Below are 22335 nucleotides of genomic sequence, written 5' to 3' on the forward strand. Positions count from 1 at the left end.
GCAGGGTCTCTGGGATGTCTATGGGAGAGATGGAAGACAGGACTTGACCTAGAGCTGAAATACAGAATATCACGTTGTGGAGGATTAGACTTGGTGTGTGTTCTGCTTACAAGCTCAAGTTCACCATTTGTAATTCCAAGAAAACATGTCATTTTTTTTTAGAACTCTTAAAGCAGCCTTGGGGCCATGTAATCAGAAGGACAGCACTGATTCATGTGGAAAGGAAGTGCTAAGTCCTGGGGCCATGTAATCAGAAGGACAACACTGATTCATGTGTAAAGGAATTGCTGTCCTGGGGCCATGTAATCAGAAGGACAACACTGATTCATGTGGAAAGGAAGTGCTAAGTCCTGGGGCCATGTAATCAGAAGGACAACACTGATTCATGTGGAAAGGAAGTGCTAAGTCCTGGGGCCATGTAATCAGAAGGACAACACTGATTCATGTGGAAAGGAAGTGCTAAGTCCTGGGGCCATGTAATCAGAAGGACAACACTGATTCATGTGTAAAGGAAGTGCTAAGTCCTGGGGCCATGTAATCAGAAGGACAACACTGATTCATGTGGAAAGGAAGTGCTAAGTCCTGGGGCCATGTAATCAGAAGGACAACACTGATTCATGTGTAAAGGACGTGCTAAGTCCTGGGGCCATGTAATCAGAAGGACAACACTGATTCATGTGTAAAGGAAGTACTAAGTAACAACATTGTTGGACTGTCCTTTAGTCCCAATGATGATAATGGATTGAGTGTCACTTCTCTTTGTTCCAAACTAAATATAGACTCTGAATTGTAAATGGGAAAGTGTGCCACTCGGCCCCGCCCCCCAGCGCCAGTCTTACCTTGGCACACAGGTGTGTGTGTGTGTGCTGTAGAAGGTGCCGTGTGGACACACACAGCCCTCCTCACACTCCTCTCCACAGTGCTGCTGCATGGACAGGGCGGAGCAACGCCGTTGGCACGACGACACACAGGTTCCGTACTCCATGGTATCTGGGCATGTCACCTCTACAGGGGAAGGAGACGGATATATACTGACAGTCAATAATGTCACCTCTACAGGGGAAGGAGATATACTGACAGTCAATAATGTCACCTCTACAGGGGAAGGAGACGGATATATACTGACAGTCAATAATGTCACCTCTACAGGGGAAGGAGACGGATATATACTGACAGTCAATAATGTCACCTCTACAGGGGAAGGAGATGGATATATACTGACAGTCAATAATGTCACCTCTACAGGGGAAGGAGACGGATATATACTGACAGTCAAAAATGTTACCTCTACAGGGGAAGGAGATGGATATATACTGACAGTCAATAATGTTACCTCTACAGGGGAAGGAGACGGATATATACTGACAGTCAAAATGTCACCTCTACAGGGGAAGGAGACGGATATATACTGACAGTCAATAATGTCACCTCTACAGGGGAAGGAGATGGATATATACTGACAGTCAATAATGTTACCTCTACAGGGGAAGGAGACGGATATATACTGACAGTCAAAAATGTTACCTCTCGGATATAACTGACAGTCAATAATGTCACCTCTACAGGGGAAGGAGACGGATATATACTGACAGTCAGGGGAAGGAGATGGATATACTGAAGTCAATAATGTCACCTCTACAGGGGGGAAGATATATACTGAGACAGGGGAAGGAGACGGATATATACTGACAGTCAAAAATGTCACCTCTACAGGGGAAGGAGATTGATATATATTGATAGTCAATAATGTTACCTCTATAGGGGAAGGAGACGGATATATACTGACAGTCAATAATGTCACCTCTACAGGGGAAGGAGACTGATATATATTGACAGTCAATAATGTCACCTCTACAGGGGAAGGATATATACTGACAGTCAATAATGTTACCTCTACAGGGGAAGGAGACTGATATATACTGTCAGTCAATAATGTCACCTCTACAGGGGAAGGATATATACTGACAGTCAATAATGTCACCTCTACAGGGGAAGGAGACGGATATATACAGTCAGTCAATAATGTCACGTCTACAGGGGAAGGAGACTGATATATACTGACAGTCAATAATGTCACCTCTACAGGGGAAGGAGATTGATATATACTGACAGTCAATAATGTCACCTCTATAGGGGAAGGAGACGGATATATACTGACAGTCAATAATGGCACCTCTACAGGGGAAGGAGACTGATATATACTGTCAGTCAATAATGTCACCTCTACAGGGGAAGGATATATACTGACAGTCAATAATGTCACCTCTACAGGAGAAGGAGACTGATATATACTGTCAGTCAATAATGTCACCTCTACAGGGGAAGGAGACTGATATATACTGTCAGTCAATAATGTCACCTCTACAGGGGAAGGATACTGATATATACTGTCAGTCAATAATGTCACCTCTACAGGGGAAGGATACTGATATATACTGTCAGTCAATAATGTCACCTCTACAGGGGAAGGAGACTGATATATACTGACAGTCAATAATGTCACCTCTACAGGAGAAGGAGACTGATATATACTGTCAGTCAATAATGTCACCTCTACAGGAGAAGGAGACTGATATATACTGTCAGTCAATAATGTCACCTCTACAGGAGAAGGAGACTGATATATACTGTCAGTCAATAATGTCACCTCTACAGGGGAAGGAGACTGATATATACTGACAGTCAATAATGTCACCTCTACAGGGGAAGGAGACTGATATATACTGTCAGTCAATAATGTCACCTCTACAGGAGAAGGAGACTGATATATACTGTCAGTCAATAATGTCACCTCTACAGGGGAAGGAGACTGATATATACTGTCAGTCAATAATGTCACCTCTACAGGGGAAGGATATATACTGACAGTCAATAATGTCACCTCTACAGGGGAAGGAGACTGATATATACTGACAGTCAATAATGTCACCTCTACAGGGGAAGGAGACTGATATATACTGTCAGTCAATAAGCTCTTACTTATCATTCAATTACCTTTTTAGTCAAAGAAATGGTGTAATTTCACCAGATCTACAACTGTAAACGTTTAATGTCTAACATGTATTTCTGTACCAGTAGGTGTCACAAACCTCGTTTGTTTACATTTATAGCATTGAACTTCCTGAACCCCAATTCACATACTAGTACAGAGTACACATGACTCACTAAAACAATACTGTCCAACCATACAATACAATAAGTCATGAATCACTAGCAGTCTGAACAATACTGTCTAAACATACAATACAATAAGTCCCCCTAAAGCATCTAACCAACAACCAGCAGATTGAAAGTAACATCCAGGGCCAGACCACAGTACTCACCACAGTCAGGTACGGTGGATCTGAACTCCGTGATGACAGAGTACTTCCTGCACTGTCTAGCATAGTGGGCCAGGGAAGAGCAGAGGCAGGACTGGCCACACTTACAGGTGTCTGCTTTACACTGTTGGTGAAAGGGCACCGGACTCAGGTACTCATGACACGCTGAGAACAACTCCTGGTTCAGGATGTCACACATCTCAGAGGCGTAGGATGCTATGGGGTGGAGGGGGGGGGGGGGGGGGGGAGGGGGGGAGAGAGAGAGTGAAAGAGAGAAATAGAGAGAGAGAAAGAGAGAGAGAAAAAGAGAAATAGAGAGAGAGCGTGAAAGAGAGAGAGAGGGAGAGAGAGAGAAAGAGCGAGAGAGGGAGAGAGAGAAATAGAGAGAGCATGAAAGAGAGAGCGAGAGGGAGAGGGAGAGAGAGAGAAAGAGCGAGAGAGAGAGGGAGAGAGAGGGAGAGAGAGAGAGAGAGAGAGAGAGAGAGAGAGAGAGAGAGAGAGGGAGAGAGAGAGAGGGAGAGTGAGAAAGAGAGAGAGAGAGAAAGAGCGAGAGAGAGAGAGAGAGCGAGAGAGAGGGAGAGAGAGCATCTCTGTTTAAGTTTGAGTTATGTTGCAGTGAGGGTTCTAAAACACATAAGGAAAATATTTATTGAAAGACATGACATGTTTCTATTTGATAATGACGTAGGAGGACTTATGGTTTAGAAGGACACGTACCTGCTTGCTGATGGGTGTCACATGGGTCAAGCTGGGGAACACTCTGGCTGGGGACACAGGCAGAGGATACCCTCCAGGTGTTGCCAAACAGGTGAGGGGTGCTCTCTATCATACCAGACGGGGACCTGGGGAGGGCAGGGGAGGAGGGGTGTGTCACAACATCAGAGATGGACTACCTTAGTGTTTCAGAAGGAACCCACAACAAATTCTTGCACACTTCCCGGTTTGGTTCTGGTGGTCAGAGGCTTTGCAGATCTGGACTGCAGGGGAGGAAGGGTGTACTCATTCACAACACAATAGTTCTGTGATTCAGCTATATTATATATATATACTATACTATTATATACTGTCAATACTGATACATGTTGTTGTGATCCAAAACATCTACCATTTACAGTACATGGCTGTGAAGTCACAGTACATTTCAACCATCCCATTAAACCCTCAGACATGGCTGTGAAGTCACAGTTCATTTCAACCATCCCATTAAACCCTCAGACATGGCTGTGAAGTCACAGTTCATTTCAACCATCCCATTAAACCCTCAGACATGGCTGTGAAGTCACAGTTCATTTCAACCATTACATTAAACCCTCAGACATGACTGTGAAGTCACAGTTCATTTCAACCATTACATTAAACCCTCAGACATGACTGTGAAGTCACAGTTCATTTCAACCATTACATTAAACCCTCAGACATGACTGTGAAGTCACAGTTCATTTCAACCATTACATTAAACCCTCAGACATGACTGTGAAGTCACAGTTCATTTCAACCATTACATTAAACCCTCAGACATGACTGTGAAGTCACAGTTCATTTCAACCATCCCATTAAACCCTCAGACATGACTGTGAAGTCACAGTTCATTTCAACCATCCCATTAAACCCTCAGACATGACTGTGAAGTCACAGTTCATTTCAACCATTACATTAAACCCTCAGACATGACTGTGAAGTCACAGTTCATTTCAACCATTAAACATTAAACCCTCAGACATGACTGTGAAGTCACAGTTCATTTCAACCATTTACATTAAACCCTCAGACATGACTGTGAAGTCACAGTTCATTTCAACCATCCCATTAAACCCTCAGACATGACTGTGAAGTCACAGTTCATTTCAACCATTACATTAAACCCTCAGACATGACTGTGAAGTCACAGTTCATTTCAACCATTACATTAAACCCTCAGACATGACTGTGAAGTCACAGTTCATTTCAACCATCCCATTAAACCCTCAGACATGACTGTGAAGTCACAGTTCATTTCAACCATCCCATTAAACCCTCAGACATGACTGTGAAGTCAGAGGGCCACATCCATCCATTTCACTTGAGTTTTCACCTGTTAACAGTGAAGGAGGCGATTAGAGAGAGGTAATATTTCATCAGGCAGAGACTGGTCAGGCTGGTCAGCCGCGATTTACATTACAGAGAGGAGATGTAGATAAGAGAGGGAGAAAGGAGAGAGAGGGGAGAGGCGAGGAGAGCTGAGAGGAGAGGGAGAGCTGTTCCCTCCATCTCCCTCCCTGCCCCTCCCTCTCCCTGCCCTAGCCAGCTCCCGAAACAGGAGTATCCTTTCTCCCAGAATGCCACAGCAAGGGCCGTGCCAGCCACAGAGAGCAACAGAAAGCCACCCGGGGGGCTGGAGGTCAAGGGTCAGACAGACACACTTACAGGATGTCAGAGAGAATGAGGATAGAGAGAGAGAGAGAGAGAGAGAGAGAGAGAGAGAGAGAGAGAGAGAGAGAAAGACAGAAAGACAGAAAGAGAGAGACGGAGAGAGAGTTTTGATAAACTCCCATATCTACTGGGTGAAATTCCACAGTGTGCATCACAGCAGTAAGATGTGTGACCTGTTGCCACGAGAAAAGGGCAACCAGTGAAGAACAAACACCATTGTAAATACAACCCATATTTATGCTTATTTATTTTCCCTTGTGTCCTTTAACCATTTGTACATTGTTGAAACACTGTATATATATATATAACATGACATTTGTAATGTCTTTATTGTTTTGAAACTTCTGTATGTGTAATGTTTACTGTTCATTTTTATTGTCTATTTCACTTTATATATTCACTTTATATATCATCTACCTCACTTGCTTTGGCAATGTTAACACATGTTTCCCCTGCCAATAAAGCCCTTGAATTGAATTGAATTGAGAGATGGAGAGAGAGAGGAGAAGGAAGAAGCATGGGATTGGGGTTTCTGAAAACGTGTGTCTGTATCAGTATCTGAAAACTAAACAAGCCAACCAATCCAGACACACTTACAGGAAGTCGTCCTGGATGTTTCCGTTGAAGGTTCCACAGAGCCCCACCGTGTCGCCCTTCCACAGCTCATCCACCTGCAGGTAGAGACGGAACTCCCTCCAGCTGTACTGCAGATGCAGACCCAGAGCAGTACGCACCTGCAGGTACATGGAGGACAGCTCCTGGATGTAGAACACCTCTGGGGAAACAATAGGGATGTGATTAAAGGGGGAGGGAGTCTAAAGTCGCTACTGGTCTAGAGAAGTCTATACTGGTCTAGTGAAGTCTCTACTGGTCTAGTGAAGTCTCTACTGGTCTAGAGACGTCTCTACTGGTCTAGAGATGTCTCTGCTGGTCTATAGAAGTCTCTACTCGTCTAGAGAAGTCTAAAATGGTCTAGAGAAATCTATAATGGTCTAGGGAAGTCTCTACATGTCTAGAGAAGTCTATACTGGTCTAGATAAGTCTCTGCTGGTCTAGTGAAGTCCCTACTTGTCTAGAGAAGTCTATACTGCTCTAGAGAAGTCTCTACTGGTCTAGAGAAGTCTCTACTGGTCTAGAGAAGTCTATAATAGTCTAGAGAAGTCTATACTGGTCTAGAGAAGTCTCTACTGGTCTAGAGAAGTCTCCACTGGTCTAGAGAAGTCTATAATAGTCTAGAGAAGTCTAGAGTGGTCTAGAGAAGTCTCTGCTGGTCTAGTGAAGTCTATAATGGTCTAGTGAAGTCTCTACTGGTCTAGTGAAGTCTCTACTAGTCTAGTGAAGTCTCTACTGGTCTAGTGAAGTCTCTACTGGTCTAGTGAAGTCTCTACTTGTCTAGAGAAGTCTCTGCTGGTCTAGAGAAGTCTCTGCTGGTCTAGAGAAGTCTCTACTGGTCTAGAGAAGTCTCTGCTGGTCTAGAGATCTCTACTGGTATAGAGAAGTCTATACTGGTCTAGAGATCTCTACTGGTATAGAGAAGTCTATACTGGTCTAGAGAAGTCTCTGCTGGTCTAGAGAAGTCTCTGCTGGTCTAGAGAAGTCTCTACTGGTCTAGAGAAGTCTCTGCTGGTCTAGAGATCTCTACTGGTATAGAGAAGTCTATACTGGTCTAGAGAAGTCTCTACTGGTCTAGAGAAGTCTCTACTGGTCTAGAGAAGTCTATACTGATCTAGAGAAGTCTCTGCTGGTCTAGAGAAGTCTCTGCTGGTCTAGAGAAGTCTCTACTGGTCTCGTAATAATAATGGTAATAGTAATGGTAATAGTAATGGTAATAATGATGGTAATAATAATGGTAATAATACTGGTAATAATGATGGTAATAATGGTGGTAATGATGGTAATAATGATGGTAATAATAATGGTAATAATAATAGGTAGTAATGATTGTAATAATGATGGTAATAATGGTGGTAAGAATGATGGTAATAATAATGGTACTAATAACGGTAATAATGGCGGTAATAATAATGGTAATAATGGTGGTAATAACAATGGTAATAATAATGGTAATAATGATGGTAATAATGGTGGTAATAATCATGGTAATAATGGTGCTAATAATAATAGTAATAATACCAGTAATAATAATGGTAATAATGATGGTAATAATGGTGGTAATAATAATGGTAATCATGGTGGTAATAATAATGGCAATAATAATGGTAATAGTGATGGTAATAATGATGGTAATAATAATGGTAATAGTGATGGTAATAATGGTGGTAATAATGATGGTAATAATGTTGGTAATAATAATGGTAATAATAATGGTAATAATGATGGTAATACTGGTGGTAATGATGGTGGTAATAATAATGGTAATCATGGTGGTAATAATAATGGCAATAATAATGGTAATAGTGATGGTAATAATGATGGTAATAATAATGGTAATAGTGATGGTAATAATGGTGGTAATAATGATGGTAATAATGTTGGTAATAATAATGGTAATAATAATGGTAATAATGATGGTAATACTGGTGGTAATGATAATGGTAATAATACCAGTAATAATAATGGTAATAATAATGGTAATAATGATGGTAATAGTGATGGTAATAATGGTGGTAATAATGATGGTAATAATGGTGGTAATAATGATGGTAATAATGGTGGTAATAATGATGGTACGTGTTTTGACTCTCTCTCTCTCTCTTACTAAATGGATACATGGATGGATACATGGATGGATACATGGATGGACACATGGATGGATACATGGATGGATACATGGATGGATACATGGATGGACACATGGATGGACACATGGATGGACACATGGATGGACACATGGATGGATACATGGATGGATACATGGATGGATACATGGATGGACACATGGATGGACACATGGATGGACACATGGATGGACACATGGATGGATACATGGATGGATACATGGATGGATACATGGATGGATACATGGATGGACACATGGATGGACACATGGATGGATACATGGATGGACACATGGATGGACACATGGATGGATACATGGATGGATACATGGATGGATACATGGATGGACACATGGATGGATACATGGATGGATACATCACACTAAATGAGGTGATGTGATTCCTGAACCGTTCCACATACTTCTACACAAAGCACACAAAAAAACAGTTTACTGCTGGTTACCATTACACACCATGGGAATGAAAACGCTAACAACCACGAGAACAAAAACACAGAAGAAATCCATTTTGCAAACACAACATAATACGTCATTAACACAGTGGCCCTGAGTCCGGTCTGTTTACTGATAAGAGTCCTGTCTAGAGACAGCAACTGTCATTCAATACACTTCAATACAGCCCACACAGACCCAGTCCGTAGCGCTGAAAGAACAGAGATCTGGACAGACAATGTCGGGGCATGATATTGATATGAGGTTGAAAAGAAGATCCAGCACACTGGTGATCTTGATGCTCCACGAGACAGAGAGAGAAACAGAAAGAGAGAGATATAGAGAGATACAGAGAGAGAGAGAGATAGAGAGAGAGAGAGATAGAGAGAGAGATAAAGAGAGAGAGAGAGAAAGAGAGAGAGAGAGAGAGAGATAAAGAGAGAGAGAGAGGGGGAGAGAGAGAAGAGAGAGATATATATAAAGAGAGAGAGAGAGAGAGAGAGAGAGAGAGATATATATAAAGAGAGAGAGAGAGAGAGAGAGATAAAGAGAGTGAGAGAGAGAGAGAGAGAGATAGAGAGAGAGAGATAGAGATAGAGAGAGAGAGATAAAGAGAGTGAGAGGGGGATAGAGAGAGAGAGAGAGAGATATATAAAAGAGAGAGAGAGAAAGAGAGGGAGAGAGAGAGATAAAGAGAGTGAGAGGGGGATAGAGAGAGAGAGAGATATAAAGAGAGAGAGAGAGATAAAGAGAGTGAGAGGGGGATAGAGAGAGTGAGAGGGGGGATAGAGAGAGAGAGAGAGAGAGAGAGAGAGAGAGAGAGATATATAAAGAGAGAGATGGAGAGGGAGAGAGAGATGGAGAGGGAGAGAGAGAGAGATAGAGAGAGATAAAGAGATGGGGAGAGAGAGAGAGATAAAGAGAGAGATGGGGAGAGAGAGAGAGAGAGAGAGAGAGAGAGAGAGAGAGAGAGAGAGAGAGATGAACATCAAGATCACCAACGTGCTGAAATGTTATTTTCTAACCTCGGTATCCAGTTCTTCTCCATCCACCTGATAACCCTGATAGTTGTGCCACAGGAGTAACACCTGTTCAGTAGTATGTGATTGTGAGTTACCTACCGTCTGAATAGGGCAGAGAGATGCGGTACTGTCCTGCCATGAAGACCTCTCCTAGGTGGGTCAGTGTGATCTCAGTCCGTGGGTCCTCGTCTATGACCAGGCTGACTGATTGGATACAAGACCCGTCCAAATGCTGCAATTGAGACAAGATGGCCAGATAAAGAGTGGAACCTAATTGCAGCAATTCAGATACAGGGATGAGGTGAGGGGACAGATCAGGGGGGAGGGGGCAAATGGTACAAAAAATGTAATGTTCCTTTTCTAAAGAACCCCCCCCCCCACTGTTGTCTCTGAAAGCTAAATAGTTAGAGCTTATATCACTTGCCAATGATACATGCGCTGTAATATATTTGTTTGAGATGGGTTTGGTTCGGGAGTCTTTCTGCAGGACTGAAGCATTTCTTAAGATCGCTCACCGCCCGGTCCATGGGGCTGTGACAGTAAGTGATCCGCTCTGTATGAATCAAGTCTTTCATTAGCGGCAGAGACAGCTGAGCAGCCGACAGACTATTTCACCTGACGCTTTCACACAGCCTGGTCTCTCTCCCTCTCCATCTCTCCCTCCACCACCTCATGTGTTCACACAGCCTGGTCTCTCTCTCCCTCTCTCTCCTCTCTCCTCCTCCTCCTCTCTCTCTCCCGCTCTTGCAAACTCCCTCTCTTTTTCTCTCTCTCTCCACCACCTTCCTTCATCTCCCCTATAAAGCAATCCACAGCCCTGTTGGCCCTCTAGAATGCCTGTGTTTGACATGGTAATCTGTGGCCTGCTTGCTACTGCGTTGAGTGTTGAGTTGAGGATGTCAGCGGCTGATGGTTGCTGGGAAATTGGAGGCTTTGAGGAAGAGAAGCTGTCAGTCTTTTGTAGCGTTTCATGTTGTATCTGTCAGACATATTAGATGGTTTGATCAGGACACAAACACAGCTCCCAGAACCTTTCATCTGCCTACTCCTCACAGACATCAGGTTTCAGGAGCAAAATGCCACCAGAGAGAGAGAGAGAGACAGGGAGACAGAGAGATACAGAGAGAGGGAGTGGGAGACAGAGAGACAGAGAGAGGGAGACAGAGAGACCGAGAGACAGAGACAGAGAGACAGAGAGAGAGAGAGGGAGTGGGAGAGGGAGAGAGAGACAGACAGAGAGAGAGAGGGAGACAGAGAGACAGAGAGAGGGAGACAGAGAGACAGAGAAACAGAGACAGACAGAGACAGAGAGAGAGAGAGGGAGTGTGAGACAGAGAGAGAGAGTGGGAGACAGAGAGAGAGAGAGGGAGAGAGAGAAACAGAGACAGAGAGAGAGAGAGAGAGACAGACAGGGAGACAGAGAGATACAGAGAGAGGGAGTGGGAGAGGGAGACAGAGAGACAGAGAGAGGGAGACAGAGAGACAGAGACCGAGAGAGAGAGACAGAGAGAGAGAGAGGGGGAGTGGGAGAGGGAGAGAGACAGACAGAGAGAGAGAGAGAGACAGAGAGAGGGAGAGGGAGACAGAGAGACAGAGAGAGGGAGACAGAGAGACAGAGACCGAGAGAGGGAGGCAGAGAAACAGAGACAGACAGGGAGAGAGAGACAGAGAGAGAGAGAGGGAGTGGGAGAGGGAGAGAGAGACAGACAGAGAGAGAGAGACAGAGAGAGGGAGTGGGAGACAGAGACAGAGACAGAGAGAGGGAGTGGGAGACAGAGACAGAGACAGAGAGAGGGAGAGAGAGAAACAGAGACAGAGAGAGAGAGGAAGACAGAGGAAAAGAAAGAAAGAAAGAGAGAGAGAGAGAGACCCTTTTCCGACATAATGATGTGAACTTTAAGAGGAGCCAAATGTTTCTCTATTTTACGATCAAACCTGATTGGTCGGCTTTGTTTTCATGTCGTCACAAGGCAGAGAAACAAATAGCGCAGCAGTTTGAAAGTCAGCTGTGACAGGCATGACATCATATCAACATCATAGAACATTTACTGAATATTGCTTAGATGTCCAACGTAGTCATTTCCAATCAACTTGAAAAATACTTTTTTTATTGTTACGGTTTTCTTGCGGTGAAGGAGAGGAGGACCAAAACACAGCGTGGTTATCTTGATACATGTTTAATAATGACATAAACACGAACAATACAAAACAAGAAACGTAACGCAAAAACCTAAACAGCCTTATCTGGTGCAAACAAAAACAGAGACAGGAACAATCACCCACGAAACACTCAAAGAATATGGCAGCCTAAATATGGTTCCCCATCAGAGACAACGATAAACACCTGCCTCTGATTGAGAACCGCCTCAGGCAACCATAGACTTTCCTAGAAAACCCCACTAGCTACAATCCCAATACCTACAAAAAAAACAAGACAAAACACACCACATAATAAACCCATGTCACACCCTGGCCTGACCAAAATAATAAAGAAAACACAGAATACTAAGACCAGGGCGTGACGTTTATTGAGGCTTTATTTCGACAAATGTTCTACTATTTTCTACCACTTGTAGAGACTATAATGGTGTGTATCAGTCTTCTCTATGGGTTGTCTTGTAGAGACTATAATGGTGTGTATCAGTCTTCTCTATGGGTTGTCTTGTAGAGACTATAATGGTGTGTATCAGTCTTCTCTATGGGTTGTCTTGTAGAGACTATAATGGTGTGTATCAGTCTTCTCTATGGGTTGTCTTGTAGAGACTATAATGGTGTGTATCAGTCTTCTCTATGGGTTGTCTTGTAGAGACTATAATGGTGTGTATCAGTCTTCTCTATGGGTTGTCTTGTAGAGACTATAATGGTGTGTATCAGTCTGTTCTATGGGTTGTCTTGTAGAGACTATAATGGTGTGTATCAGTCAACTCTATGGGTTTCACAACATATTAAGGGTTTAAAAGGTATCTTTATTAAACTTACGGGTCCACACGGGGCGTTCTGAATGGTGACAGTGAACTTCCCTGAGTTACGACTCTTAGCCAGGACATACTGACAGGAAGCTGGGAAGGTGAACATCCTGCCGTCAAACGAGTGGAAGTACATGTCCCCAGTCACAGAGCACTCTCCTGAGAGAGAGAGGGAGAGAGAGAGGGAGAGAGAGAGGAGAGAGAGAGAGAGAGGGAGAGAGAGAGAGAGAGCCAGGGAGGGAGAGCCAGAGAGAGAGAGAGAGAGGGAGAGCCAGAGAGAGAGAGGGAGAGAGGGAGAGCCAGAGAGAGAGAGAGAGAGAGAGATAGAGAGAGGGAGAGAGAGCCAGAGAGAGAGAGAGAGAGAGAGAGAGAGAGAGAGAGAGAGCACATCAAGTGACGGACACTGCAGTCTGCATTCAAAATAGAACAAAACTGTATTTAGTTAAATACAAAAAAAGCCTTAGTAGCCCTTTCTCATATACCACATGCATAATGTCTAGATGAGATTGTACCTGATGAATCACCAAGGGGAAATTAGTTTGACATAGTCTATAGTACAAAGTAAAGATGTGAACCTGGGCAGCTGTACTCTGTGCAGTTCCACACTCCCCCCACACACGTGCTGAGAGAGAGAGAGAAACGGGAGACGTGATCACAGGTGTACTATGGGTACATGAAAGACTGTCCTAATCACCAAAGACCTCTGGGAAATAAACATCAGTCATCATAGTCACATGACTTAATCCTGGTTGGATCTGAGATGCCTGGGATTGAAAGGAAACGAAGAAGACAGAAGGGGACAATATTTTGATGTAGGAGCCTAAATATAAATGGTTCCGTACGGGTTCTGATGTCATGTTTGGGTTAGAACATCAATCCTAACCACCAAACATCAAAACATTACATCCACTTACAACTGGAGAAGGTGATATGAGAGGACCATAAGAGATGATAGAGAGATGAGATCATAGAGAGATGAGATGATAGAGAGATGATAGAGAGATGAGATCATAGAGAGATGAGATGATAGAGAGATGAGATGATAAAGAGATGAGATGATAGAGAGATGAGATCATAGAGAGATGATAAAGAGATGAGATCATAGAGAGATGAAGAGAGATGAGATCATAGAGAGATGAGATGATAGAGAGATGAGATCATAGAGAGATGTGATGATAGAGATGAGATGATAGAGAGATGAGATCATAGAGAGATGATAAAGAGATTACAGAGAGATCATAGAGAGATGATAGAGAGATGAGATGATAGAGAGATGAGATGATAGAGAGATGATAAAGAGATGATAGAGAGATGATAATGAGATGATAGAGAGGAGAGATGATAGAGAGATGAGATGATAAAGAGATGATAGAGAGATGATATGATAGAGAGATGATAGAGAGATTATAGAGAGATGAGATGATAGAGAGATGAGATGATACAGAGATGAGGTGATAGAGAGATGATAGAGAGATTATAGAGAGATGAGATGATAGAGAGATGAGATGATACAGAGATGAGGTGATAGAGAGATGATAGAGAGATTAGATGATAAAGAGATGAGATGATAGAGAGATAATAGAGAGATGATAGAGAGATGATAGAGAGATGAGATGATAAAGAGATGAGATGATAGAGAGATGATAGAGAGATCATAGAGAGATGAGATGATAGATAGATGAGATGATAGAGAGATCATAGAGAGATTATAGAGAGATGAGGTGATAGATAGATGATAGAGAGATAATAGAGAGATGAGATGATAGAGAGATGAGATGATAAAGAGATGAGATCATAGAGAGATGATAGAGAGATGAGATGATAGAGAGATGAGATGATACAGAGATGAGATGATAGAGAGATGAGATGATAAAGAGATGAGATCATTGAGAGATGATAGAGAGATGAGATTATAGAGAAATGAGAGAGAGATTATAGAGAGAGTAGATGGTAGAGAGATGAGAACATAGAGAGATGATAATGAGATGATAGAGAGATGAGATGATTGAGAGATGAGATCATAGCAAGATCATAGAGATGAGATGATAGAGAGATGAGATGATAGAGAGATGAAAGAGAGATGAGATGATAGAGAGATGAGAGAAGATAGAGAGATGAGATGATAGAGAGACGAGATGATAGAGAGATGATATAGAGATGAGATGATAGAGAGATGATAATGAGATGAGATGATAGATTCAATGAAAGAGAGATGAGATGATAGAGAGATGAGATCATAGAGAGATGTCCTACCAGTTGTTACACTCCTCCTGAACGGTCTGTCCGGACGGGTAGACCATGCCGTGGTATTCACAGGGACAGTCTGAGGCCTTCACACAACTTCCCTCCTCATAGATCAGATCTGGGAGAGAGACATTCAGACAGAGAGAGGAATAGGAGACAGACAGAGAATTCAGTTAGTCTAGACATTGAGAGATGGGTTGGAATATGGGTCTCTAATAGGTCTAACTCAGGGAGGGGGGATATGGGGAGAGTGTGGAAGGCAGATGGTTTGTAAAGGGTTAATATGTAGATTTGACACCTTTAGAACTAATGTTTTAACTCATTAATTGAAATTAACCAATTAGTTATTAACTGTTTATTAATGATTCAGAAACTATCCACAAACAAATGACTAACGGTATAAAAACTACTTCTTCTAAACTCTTTCCAACCCCTTTATAAAGTATTATTTAATCAAGTATTATTTAACAAAGTATTATTTATAAAGTATTATTTAATAAAGTCGTATTTTATAAAGTATTATTTTATAAAGTCTTATTTAATAAAGTATTATTTTATAAAGTATTATTTAATAAAGTATTATTTAATAAAGTCTTATTTTATAAAGTATTATTTTATAAAGTATTATTTATAAAGTATTATTTAATAAAGTATTATTTAATAAAGTATTATTTTATAAAGTCTTATTTTATAAAGTATTATTTAATAAAGTATTATTTTATAAAGTATTATTTTATAAAGTATTATTTTATAAAGTATTATTTTATAAAGTATTATTTAATAAAGTATTATTTAATAAAGTATTATTTTATTAATCACGTATGAAGACAAAGAGAGGTGCTCATGGGAGAACGGGGAATAACAAACTAACCAAGTTGCAGCTGTGTCAAAGCATCATACTTCAAAAACAAACAAACAAAGTTGCAGCTGTGTCAAAGCATCAGACTTCAAAAACAAACAAACAAAGTTGCAGCTGTGTAAGAGCAAACAAAAGTACTTTATTTTATTATTATTATATTATTATTTATTATATTATTTAAGCCTCTATTCCATGTTCAAAACAGAAAAAGGCACCAACGCGTTACGGCTCACAGGCCTTCTTCATGTCGCAGTGCCTTTAATGTAAGAGTATTACAAAGTAAAGTAACAGTAATCAACAACAGGACCGTAAGTCTCACCATCGGGACAGTAGCATCCGTCTAGACACTGCAGCTTGTTGTCGATGCACATTCTGTCCACGTTACAGGACACAGGGCAGCAGGTGATGCACTCCTTATACTGCAGACCTGGAGGGCACGGCATCGCTGGGGAACACAGGAAGTGACACCGTGAGACAGGATGTAGCATCACAAGACAGGAAGTGACATTAGCGGGACATGAAGTGATATCACGAGACAGGAGGTAGCATCACAAGACAGGAAGTGACACCGTGAGACAGGATGTAACATCACAAGACAGGAAGTAACATCACGGGACATGAAGTGATATCACGAGACAGGATGTAACATCACAAGACAGGAAGTGACATTAGCGGGACATGAAGTGATATCACGAGACAGGATGTAACATCACAAGACAGGAAGTGACATTAGCGGGACATGAAGTCATATCACGAGACAGGAGGTAGCATTACAAGACAGGAAGTGACATTAGCGGGACATGAAGTCATATCACGAGACAGGAGGTAGCATTACAAGACAGGAAGTGACATTAGCGGGACATGAAGTGATATCACGAGACAGGATGTAACATCACAAGACAGGAAGTGACACCGTGAGACAGGATGTAACATCACAAGACAGGAAGTAACATCACGGGACATGAAGTGATATCATGAGACAGGAGGTAACGTTACAAATGTTTGACATTAAATTTGTCTTGGGGTTTGTTTCGTGTAATTACATACCATGTGTGACTTGAAGGAATAATATTTTTTGGGGGGGCAACAAGCCAACTGAAACGGCACTTAATTATCTACACTAAAACTAACTACAGTGTATCCTGCATGCGGGTATGGGTAAATAACGGTATGAAGGGTACCTACCACACTGTGGTATGTGAGTCCTCCAGTCCGTCAGTGGGTGGTCGGCGTGGGCACAGACCCGGGCATACTCCGTGAACACCTGGCATACCACATCACCGTTGGGACCCGACCTTCATTCAGGGAAAGATAAAAAACAGAATACAACTCTTACACTGAACAGAAGCCAAAGACAGGTCGGCAGGAAGACAGGATGTTACACTGAACAGAAGCCAAAGACAGGTCGGCAGGAAGACAGGATGTTACACTGAACAGAAGCCAAAGACAGGTCGGCAGGAAGACAGGATGTTACACTGAACAGAAGCCAAAGACAGGTCGGCAGGAAGACAGGATGTTACACTGAACAGAAGCCAAAGACAGGTCTGCAGGAAGACAGGATGTTACACTGAACAGAAGCCAAAGACAGGTCGGCAGGAAGACAGGATGTTACACTGAACAGAAGCCAAAGACAGGTCGGCAGGAAGAAAGGATGTTACACTGAACAGAAGCCAAAGACAGGTCGGCAGGAAGACAGGATGTTACACTGAACAGAAGCCAAAGACAGGTCGGCAGGAAGACAGGATGTTACACTGAACAGAAGCCAAAGACAGGTCGGCAGGAAGACAGGATGTTACACTGAACAGAAGCCAAAGACAGGTCGGCAGGAAGACAGGATGTTACACTGAACAGAAGCCAAAGACAGGTCGGCAGGAAGACAGGATGTTACACTGAACAGAAGCCAAAGACAGGTCGGCAGGAAGACAGGATGTTACACTGACGTTTACAACACGTACAAAACACTAACAGAGGAAGGGATGTAGAAGTATCCATTTTGCAGTTTTCATCACGTACAAAAATGATTCTAGAAATGTTCCTAGGTGTAGTATTTGTAGACTAGTTATTACTAACAGTCAGAGATCGTTGGTGACTAGTTATTACTAACAGAGGTCGTTGGTGACTAGTTATTACTAACAGAGGTCGTTGGTGACTAGTTATTACTAACAGACAGAGGTCGTTGGTGACTAGTTATTACTAACAGAGGTCGTTGGTGACTAGTTATTACTAACAGAGGTCGTTGGTGACTAGTTATTACTAACAGAGGTCGTTGGTGACTAGTTATTACTAACAGAGGTCGTTGGTGACTAGTTATTACTAACAGAGGTCGTTGGTGACTAGTCAGTACTTACAGACAGAGGTCGTTGGTGACTAGTTATTACTAACAGTCAGAGGTCGTTGGTGACTAGTTATTACTAACAGACAGAGGTCGTTGGTGACTAGTTATTACTAACAGACAGAGGTCGTTGGTGACTAGTTATTACTAACAGACAGAGGTCGTTGGTGACTAGTTATTACTAACAGACAGAGGTCGTTGGTGACTAGTTATTACTAACAGACAGAGGTCGTTGGTGACTAGTTATTACTAACAGACAGAGGTCGTTGGTGACTAGTTATTACTAACAGACAGAGGTCGCTGGTGACTAGTCAGTACTTACAGACAGAGGTCGTTGGTGACTAGTTATTACTAACAGACAGAGGTCGCTGGTGACTAGTCAGTACTAACAGACAGAGGTCGTTGGTGACTAGTCAGTACTTACAGACAGAGGTCGTTGGTGACTAGTCAGTACTAACAGACAGAGGTCGTTGGTGACTAGTCAGTACTTACAGACAGAGGTCGTTGGTGACTAGTCATTACTAACAGACAGAGGTCGTTGGTGACTAGTTATTACTAACAGACAGAGGTCGTGGTGGTGACTAGTTATTACTAACAGAGGTTGTTGGTGACTAGTTATTACTAACAGACAGAGGTCGTTGGTGACTAGTTATTACTAACAGACAGAGGTCGAGGTGGTGACTAGTTATTACTAACAGACAGAGGTCGTTGGTGACTAGTTATTACTAACAGTCAGAGGTTGTTGGTGACTAGTTATTACTAACAGTCAGAGGTCGTTGGTGACTAGTTATTACTAACAGAGGTTGTTGGTGACTAGTTATTACTAACAGAGGTCGTTGTGACTAGTTATTACTAACAGTCAGAGGTCGTTGGTGACTAGTTATTACTAACAGAGGTCGTTGGTGACTAGTCAGTACTTACAGACAGAGGTTGTTAGTGACTAGTCAGTACTTACAGACAGAGGTCGTTAGTGACTAGTTATTACTAACAGAGGTCGTTGGTGACTAGTAGTCAGTATTTACAGACAGAGGTCGTTGGTGACTAGTTATTACTAACAGACAGAGGTCGTTGGTGACTAGTTATTACTAACAGAGGTCGTTGGTGACTAGTTATTACTAACAGAGGTCGTTGGTGACTAGTTATTACTAACAGAGGTTGTTGGTGACTAGTTATTACTAACAGAGGTCGTTGGTGACTAGTTATTACTAACAGAGGTTGTTGGTGACTAGTTATTACTAACAGTCAGAGGTCGTTGGTGACTAGTCAGTACTTACAGACAGAGATCGTTGGTGACTAGTTATTACTAACAGACAGAGGTCGTTGGTGACTAGTCAGTACTTACAGACAGAGGTCGTTGGTGACTAGTTATTACTAACAGAGGTCGTTGGTGACTAGTTATTACTAACAGACAGAGGTCGTTGGTGACTAGTTATTACTAACAGACAGAGGTCGTTGGTGACTAGTTATTACTAACAGACAGAGGTCGTTGGTGACTAGTCAGTACTTACAGACAGAGGTCGTTGGTGACTAGTTATTACTAACAGACAGAGGTCGTTGGTGACTAGTCAGTACTTACAGACAGAGGTCGTTGGTGACTAGTTATTACTAACAGAGGTTGTTGGTGACTAGTCAGTACTTACAGACAGAGGTCGTTGGTGACTAGTTATTACTAACAGACAGAGGTCGTTGGTGACTAGTTATTACTAACAGACTAACAGAGGTCGTTGGTGACTAGTTATTACTAACAGAGGTCGTTGGTGACTAGTTATTACTAACAGACAGAGGTCGTTGGTGACTAGTTATTACTACAGACAGAGGTCGTTGGTGACTAGTTATTACTAACAGACAGAGGTCAGACAGAGGTTGGTGACTAGTTATTACTAACAGACAGAGGTCATTGGTGACTAGTTATTACTAACAGAGGTCGTTAGTGACTAGTCAGTACTTACAGTCAGAGGTCGTTGGTGACTAGTCAGTACTTACAGACAGAGATCGTTGGTGACTAGATATTATTAACAGAGGTCGTTGGTGACTAGTTATTACTAACAGACAGAGGTCGTTGGTGACTAGTCAGTACTAGTACAGTCAGAGGTCGTTGGTGACTAGTCAGTACTTACAGTCAGAGGTCGTTAGTGACTAGTCAGTACTTACAGACAGAGGTCGTTGGTGACTAGTTATTACTAACAGAGGTCGTTGGTGACTAGTAATTACTAACAGAAGTCATTGGTGACTAGTTATTACTAACAGAGGTCGTTGGTGACTAGTTATTACTAAGACAGAGGTCGTTGGTGACTAGTTATTACTAACAGACAGAGGTCGTTGGTGACTAGTTATTACTAACAGTCAGAGGTCGTTGGTGACTAGTTATTACTAACAGTCAGAGGTCGTTGGTGACTAGTTATTACTAACAGAGTGACTAGTTATTACTAACAGACAGAGGTCGTTGGTGACTAGTTATTACTAACAGAGGTCGTTGGTGACTAGTTATTACTAACAGAGGTCGTTGGTGACTAGTTATTACTAACAGACAGAGGTCGTTGGTGACTAGTTATTACTAACAGAGGTCGTTGGTGACTAGTTATTACTAACAGAGGTCGTTGGTGACTAGTTAGTACTTACAGACAGAGGTCGTTGGTGACTAGTTATTACTAACAGACAGAGGTCGTTGGTGACTAGTTATTACTAACAGAGGTCGTTGGTGACTAGTTATTACTAACAGAGGTCGTTGGTGACTAGTTATTACTAACAGACCGAGGTCGTTGGTGACTAGTCAGTACTTACAGACAGACGTCGTTGGTGACTAGTCAGTACTTACAGACAGAGGTTGTTGGTGACTAGTTATTACTAACAGAGGTCGTTGGTGACTAGCTATTACTTACAGACAGAGGTCGCTGGTGACTAGTCAGTACTTACAGTCAGAGGTCGTTGGTGACTAGTCAGTACTTACAGACAGAGGTCGTTGGTGACTAGTTATTACTAACAGACAGAGGTCGTTGGTGACTAGTTATTACTAACAGAGGTCGTTGGTGACTAGTCAGTACTTACAGACAGAGGTCATTGGTGACTAGTTATTACTAACAGAGGTCGTTGGTGACTAGCTATTACTTACAGACAGAGGTCGCTGGTGACTAGTCAGTACTTACAGTCAGAGGTCGTTGGTGACTAGTTATTACTAACAGAGGTCGTTGGTGACTAGTCAGTACTTACAGACAGAGGTCGTTGGTGACTAGTTATTACTAACAGAGGTCGTTGGTGACTAGTCAGTAGACAGAGGTCGTTGGTGACTTACAGACAGAGGTCGTTGGTGACTAGTTATTACTAACAGAGGTCGTTGGTGACTAGTCAGTACTACAGACAGAGGTCGTTGGTGACTAGTTATTTGGTGACTAGTTATTACTAACAGAGGTCGTTGGTGACTAGTTATTACTAACAGAGGTCGTTGGTGACTAGTCAGTACTTACAGACAGAGGTTGTTGGTGACTAGTTATTACTAACAGACAGAGGTCGTTGGTGACTAGTTATTACTAACAGAGGTCGTTGGTGACTAGTTATTACTAACAGAGGTCGTTAACTGACTAGTTATTACTAGGTCGTTGGTGACTAGTTACTAAGTCAGAGGTCGTTGGTGACTAGTTATTACTAACAGTCAGAGGTCGTTGGTGACTAGTTATTACTAACAGACAGAGGTCGTTGGTGACTAGTTATTACTAACAGACAGAGGTCGTTGGTGACTAGTCAGTACTTACAGACAGAGGTCGTTGGTGACTAGTTATTACTAACAGACAGAGGTCGTTGGTGACTAGTTATTACTAACAGAGGTTGTTGGTGACTAGTTATTACTAACAGAGGTCGTTGGTGACTAGTTATTACTAACAGAGGTTGTTGGTGACTAGTCAGTACTTACAGACAGAGGTTGTTGGTGACTAGTCATTACTAACAGTCAGAGGTCGTTGGTGACTGGTCAGTACTTACAGACAGAGGTCGTTGGTGACT

At 42.3% G+C, this 22335-nt stretch overlaps 1 protein-coding gene across 1 annotated transcript in view; it reads right to left on the reverse strand.

Moving 5' to 3' along the window:
• The window catches only part of otog (otogelin), a 121587-nt gene that overhangs the window by 76390 nt on the left and 22862 nt on the right, over nt 1–22335 (reverse strand). The window contains exons 7-16 of the mRNA XM_042316955.1: nt 17196–17274; nt 16330–16455; nt 15161–15269; nt 13483–13529; nt 12921–13066; nt 10041–10173; nt 6327–6504; nt 4038–4162; nt 3324–3536; nt 907–1005 (exon numbers count right to left, since the gene is read on the reverse strand). Of these exons, the coding sequence (XP_042172889.1) occupies nt 907–1005; nt 3324–3536; nt 4038–4162; nt 6327–6504; nt 10041–10173; nt 12921–13066; nt 13483–13529; nt 15161–15269; nt 16330–16455; nt 17196–17274 (1255 nt within the window). The remainder of the gene's footprint in view (nt 1–906; nt 1006–3323; nt 3537–4037; nt 4163–6326; nt 6505–10040; nt 10174–12920; nt 13067–13482; nt 13530–15160; nt 15270–16329; nt 16456–17195; nt 17275–22335) is intronic.

Source organism: Oncorhynchus tshawytscha, unplaced genomic scaffold (assembly GCF_018296145.1).
Source record: "Oncorhynchus tshawytscha isolate Ot180627B unplaced genomic scaffold, Otsh_v2.0 Un_contig_5351_pilon_pilon, whole genome shotgun sequence".
Taxonomy (NCBI): domain Eukaryota; kingdom Metazoa; phylum Chordata; class Actinopteri; order Salmoniformes; family Salmonidae; genus Oncorhynchus; species Oncorhynchus tshawytscha.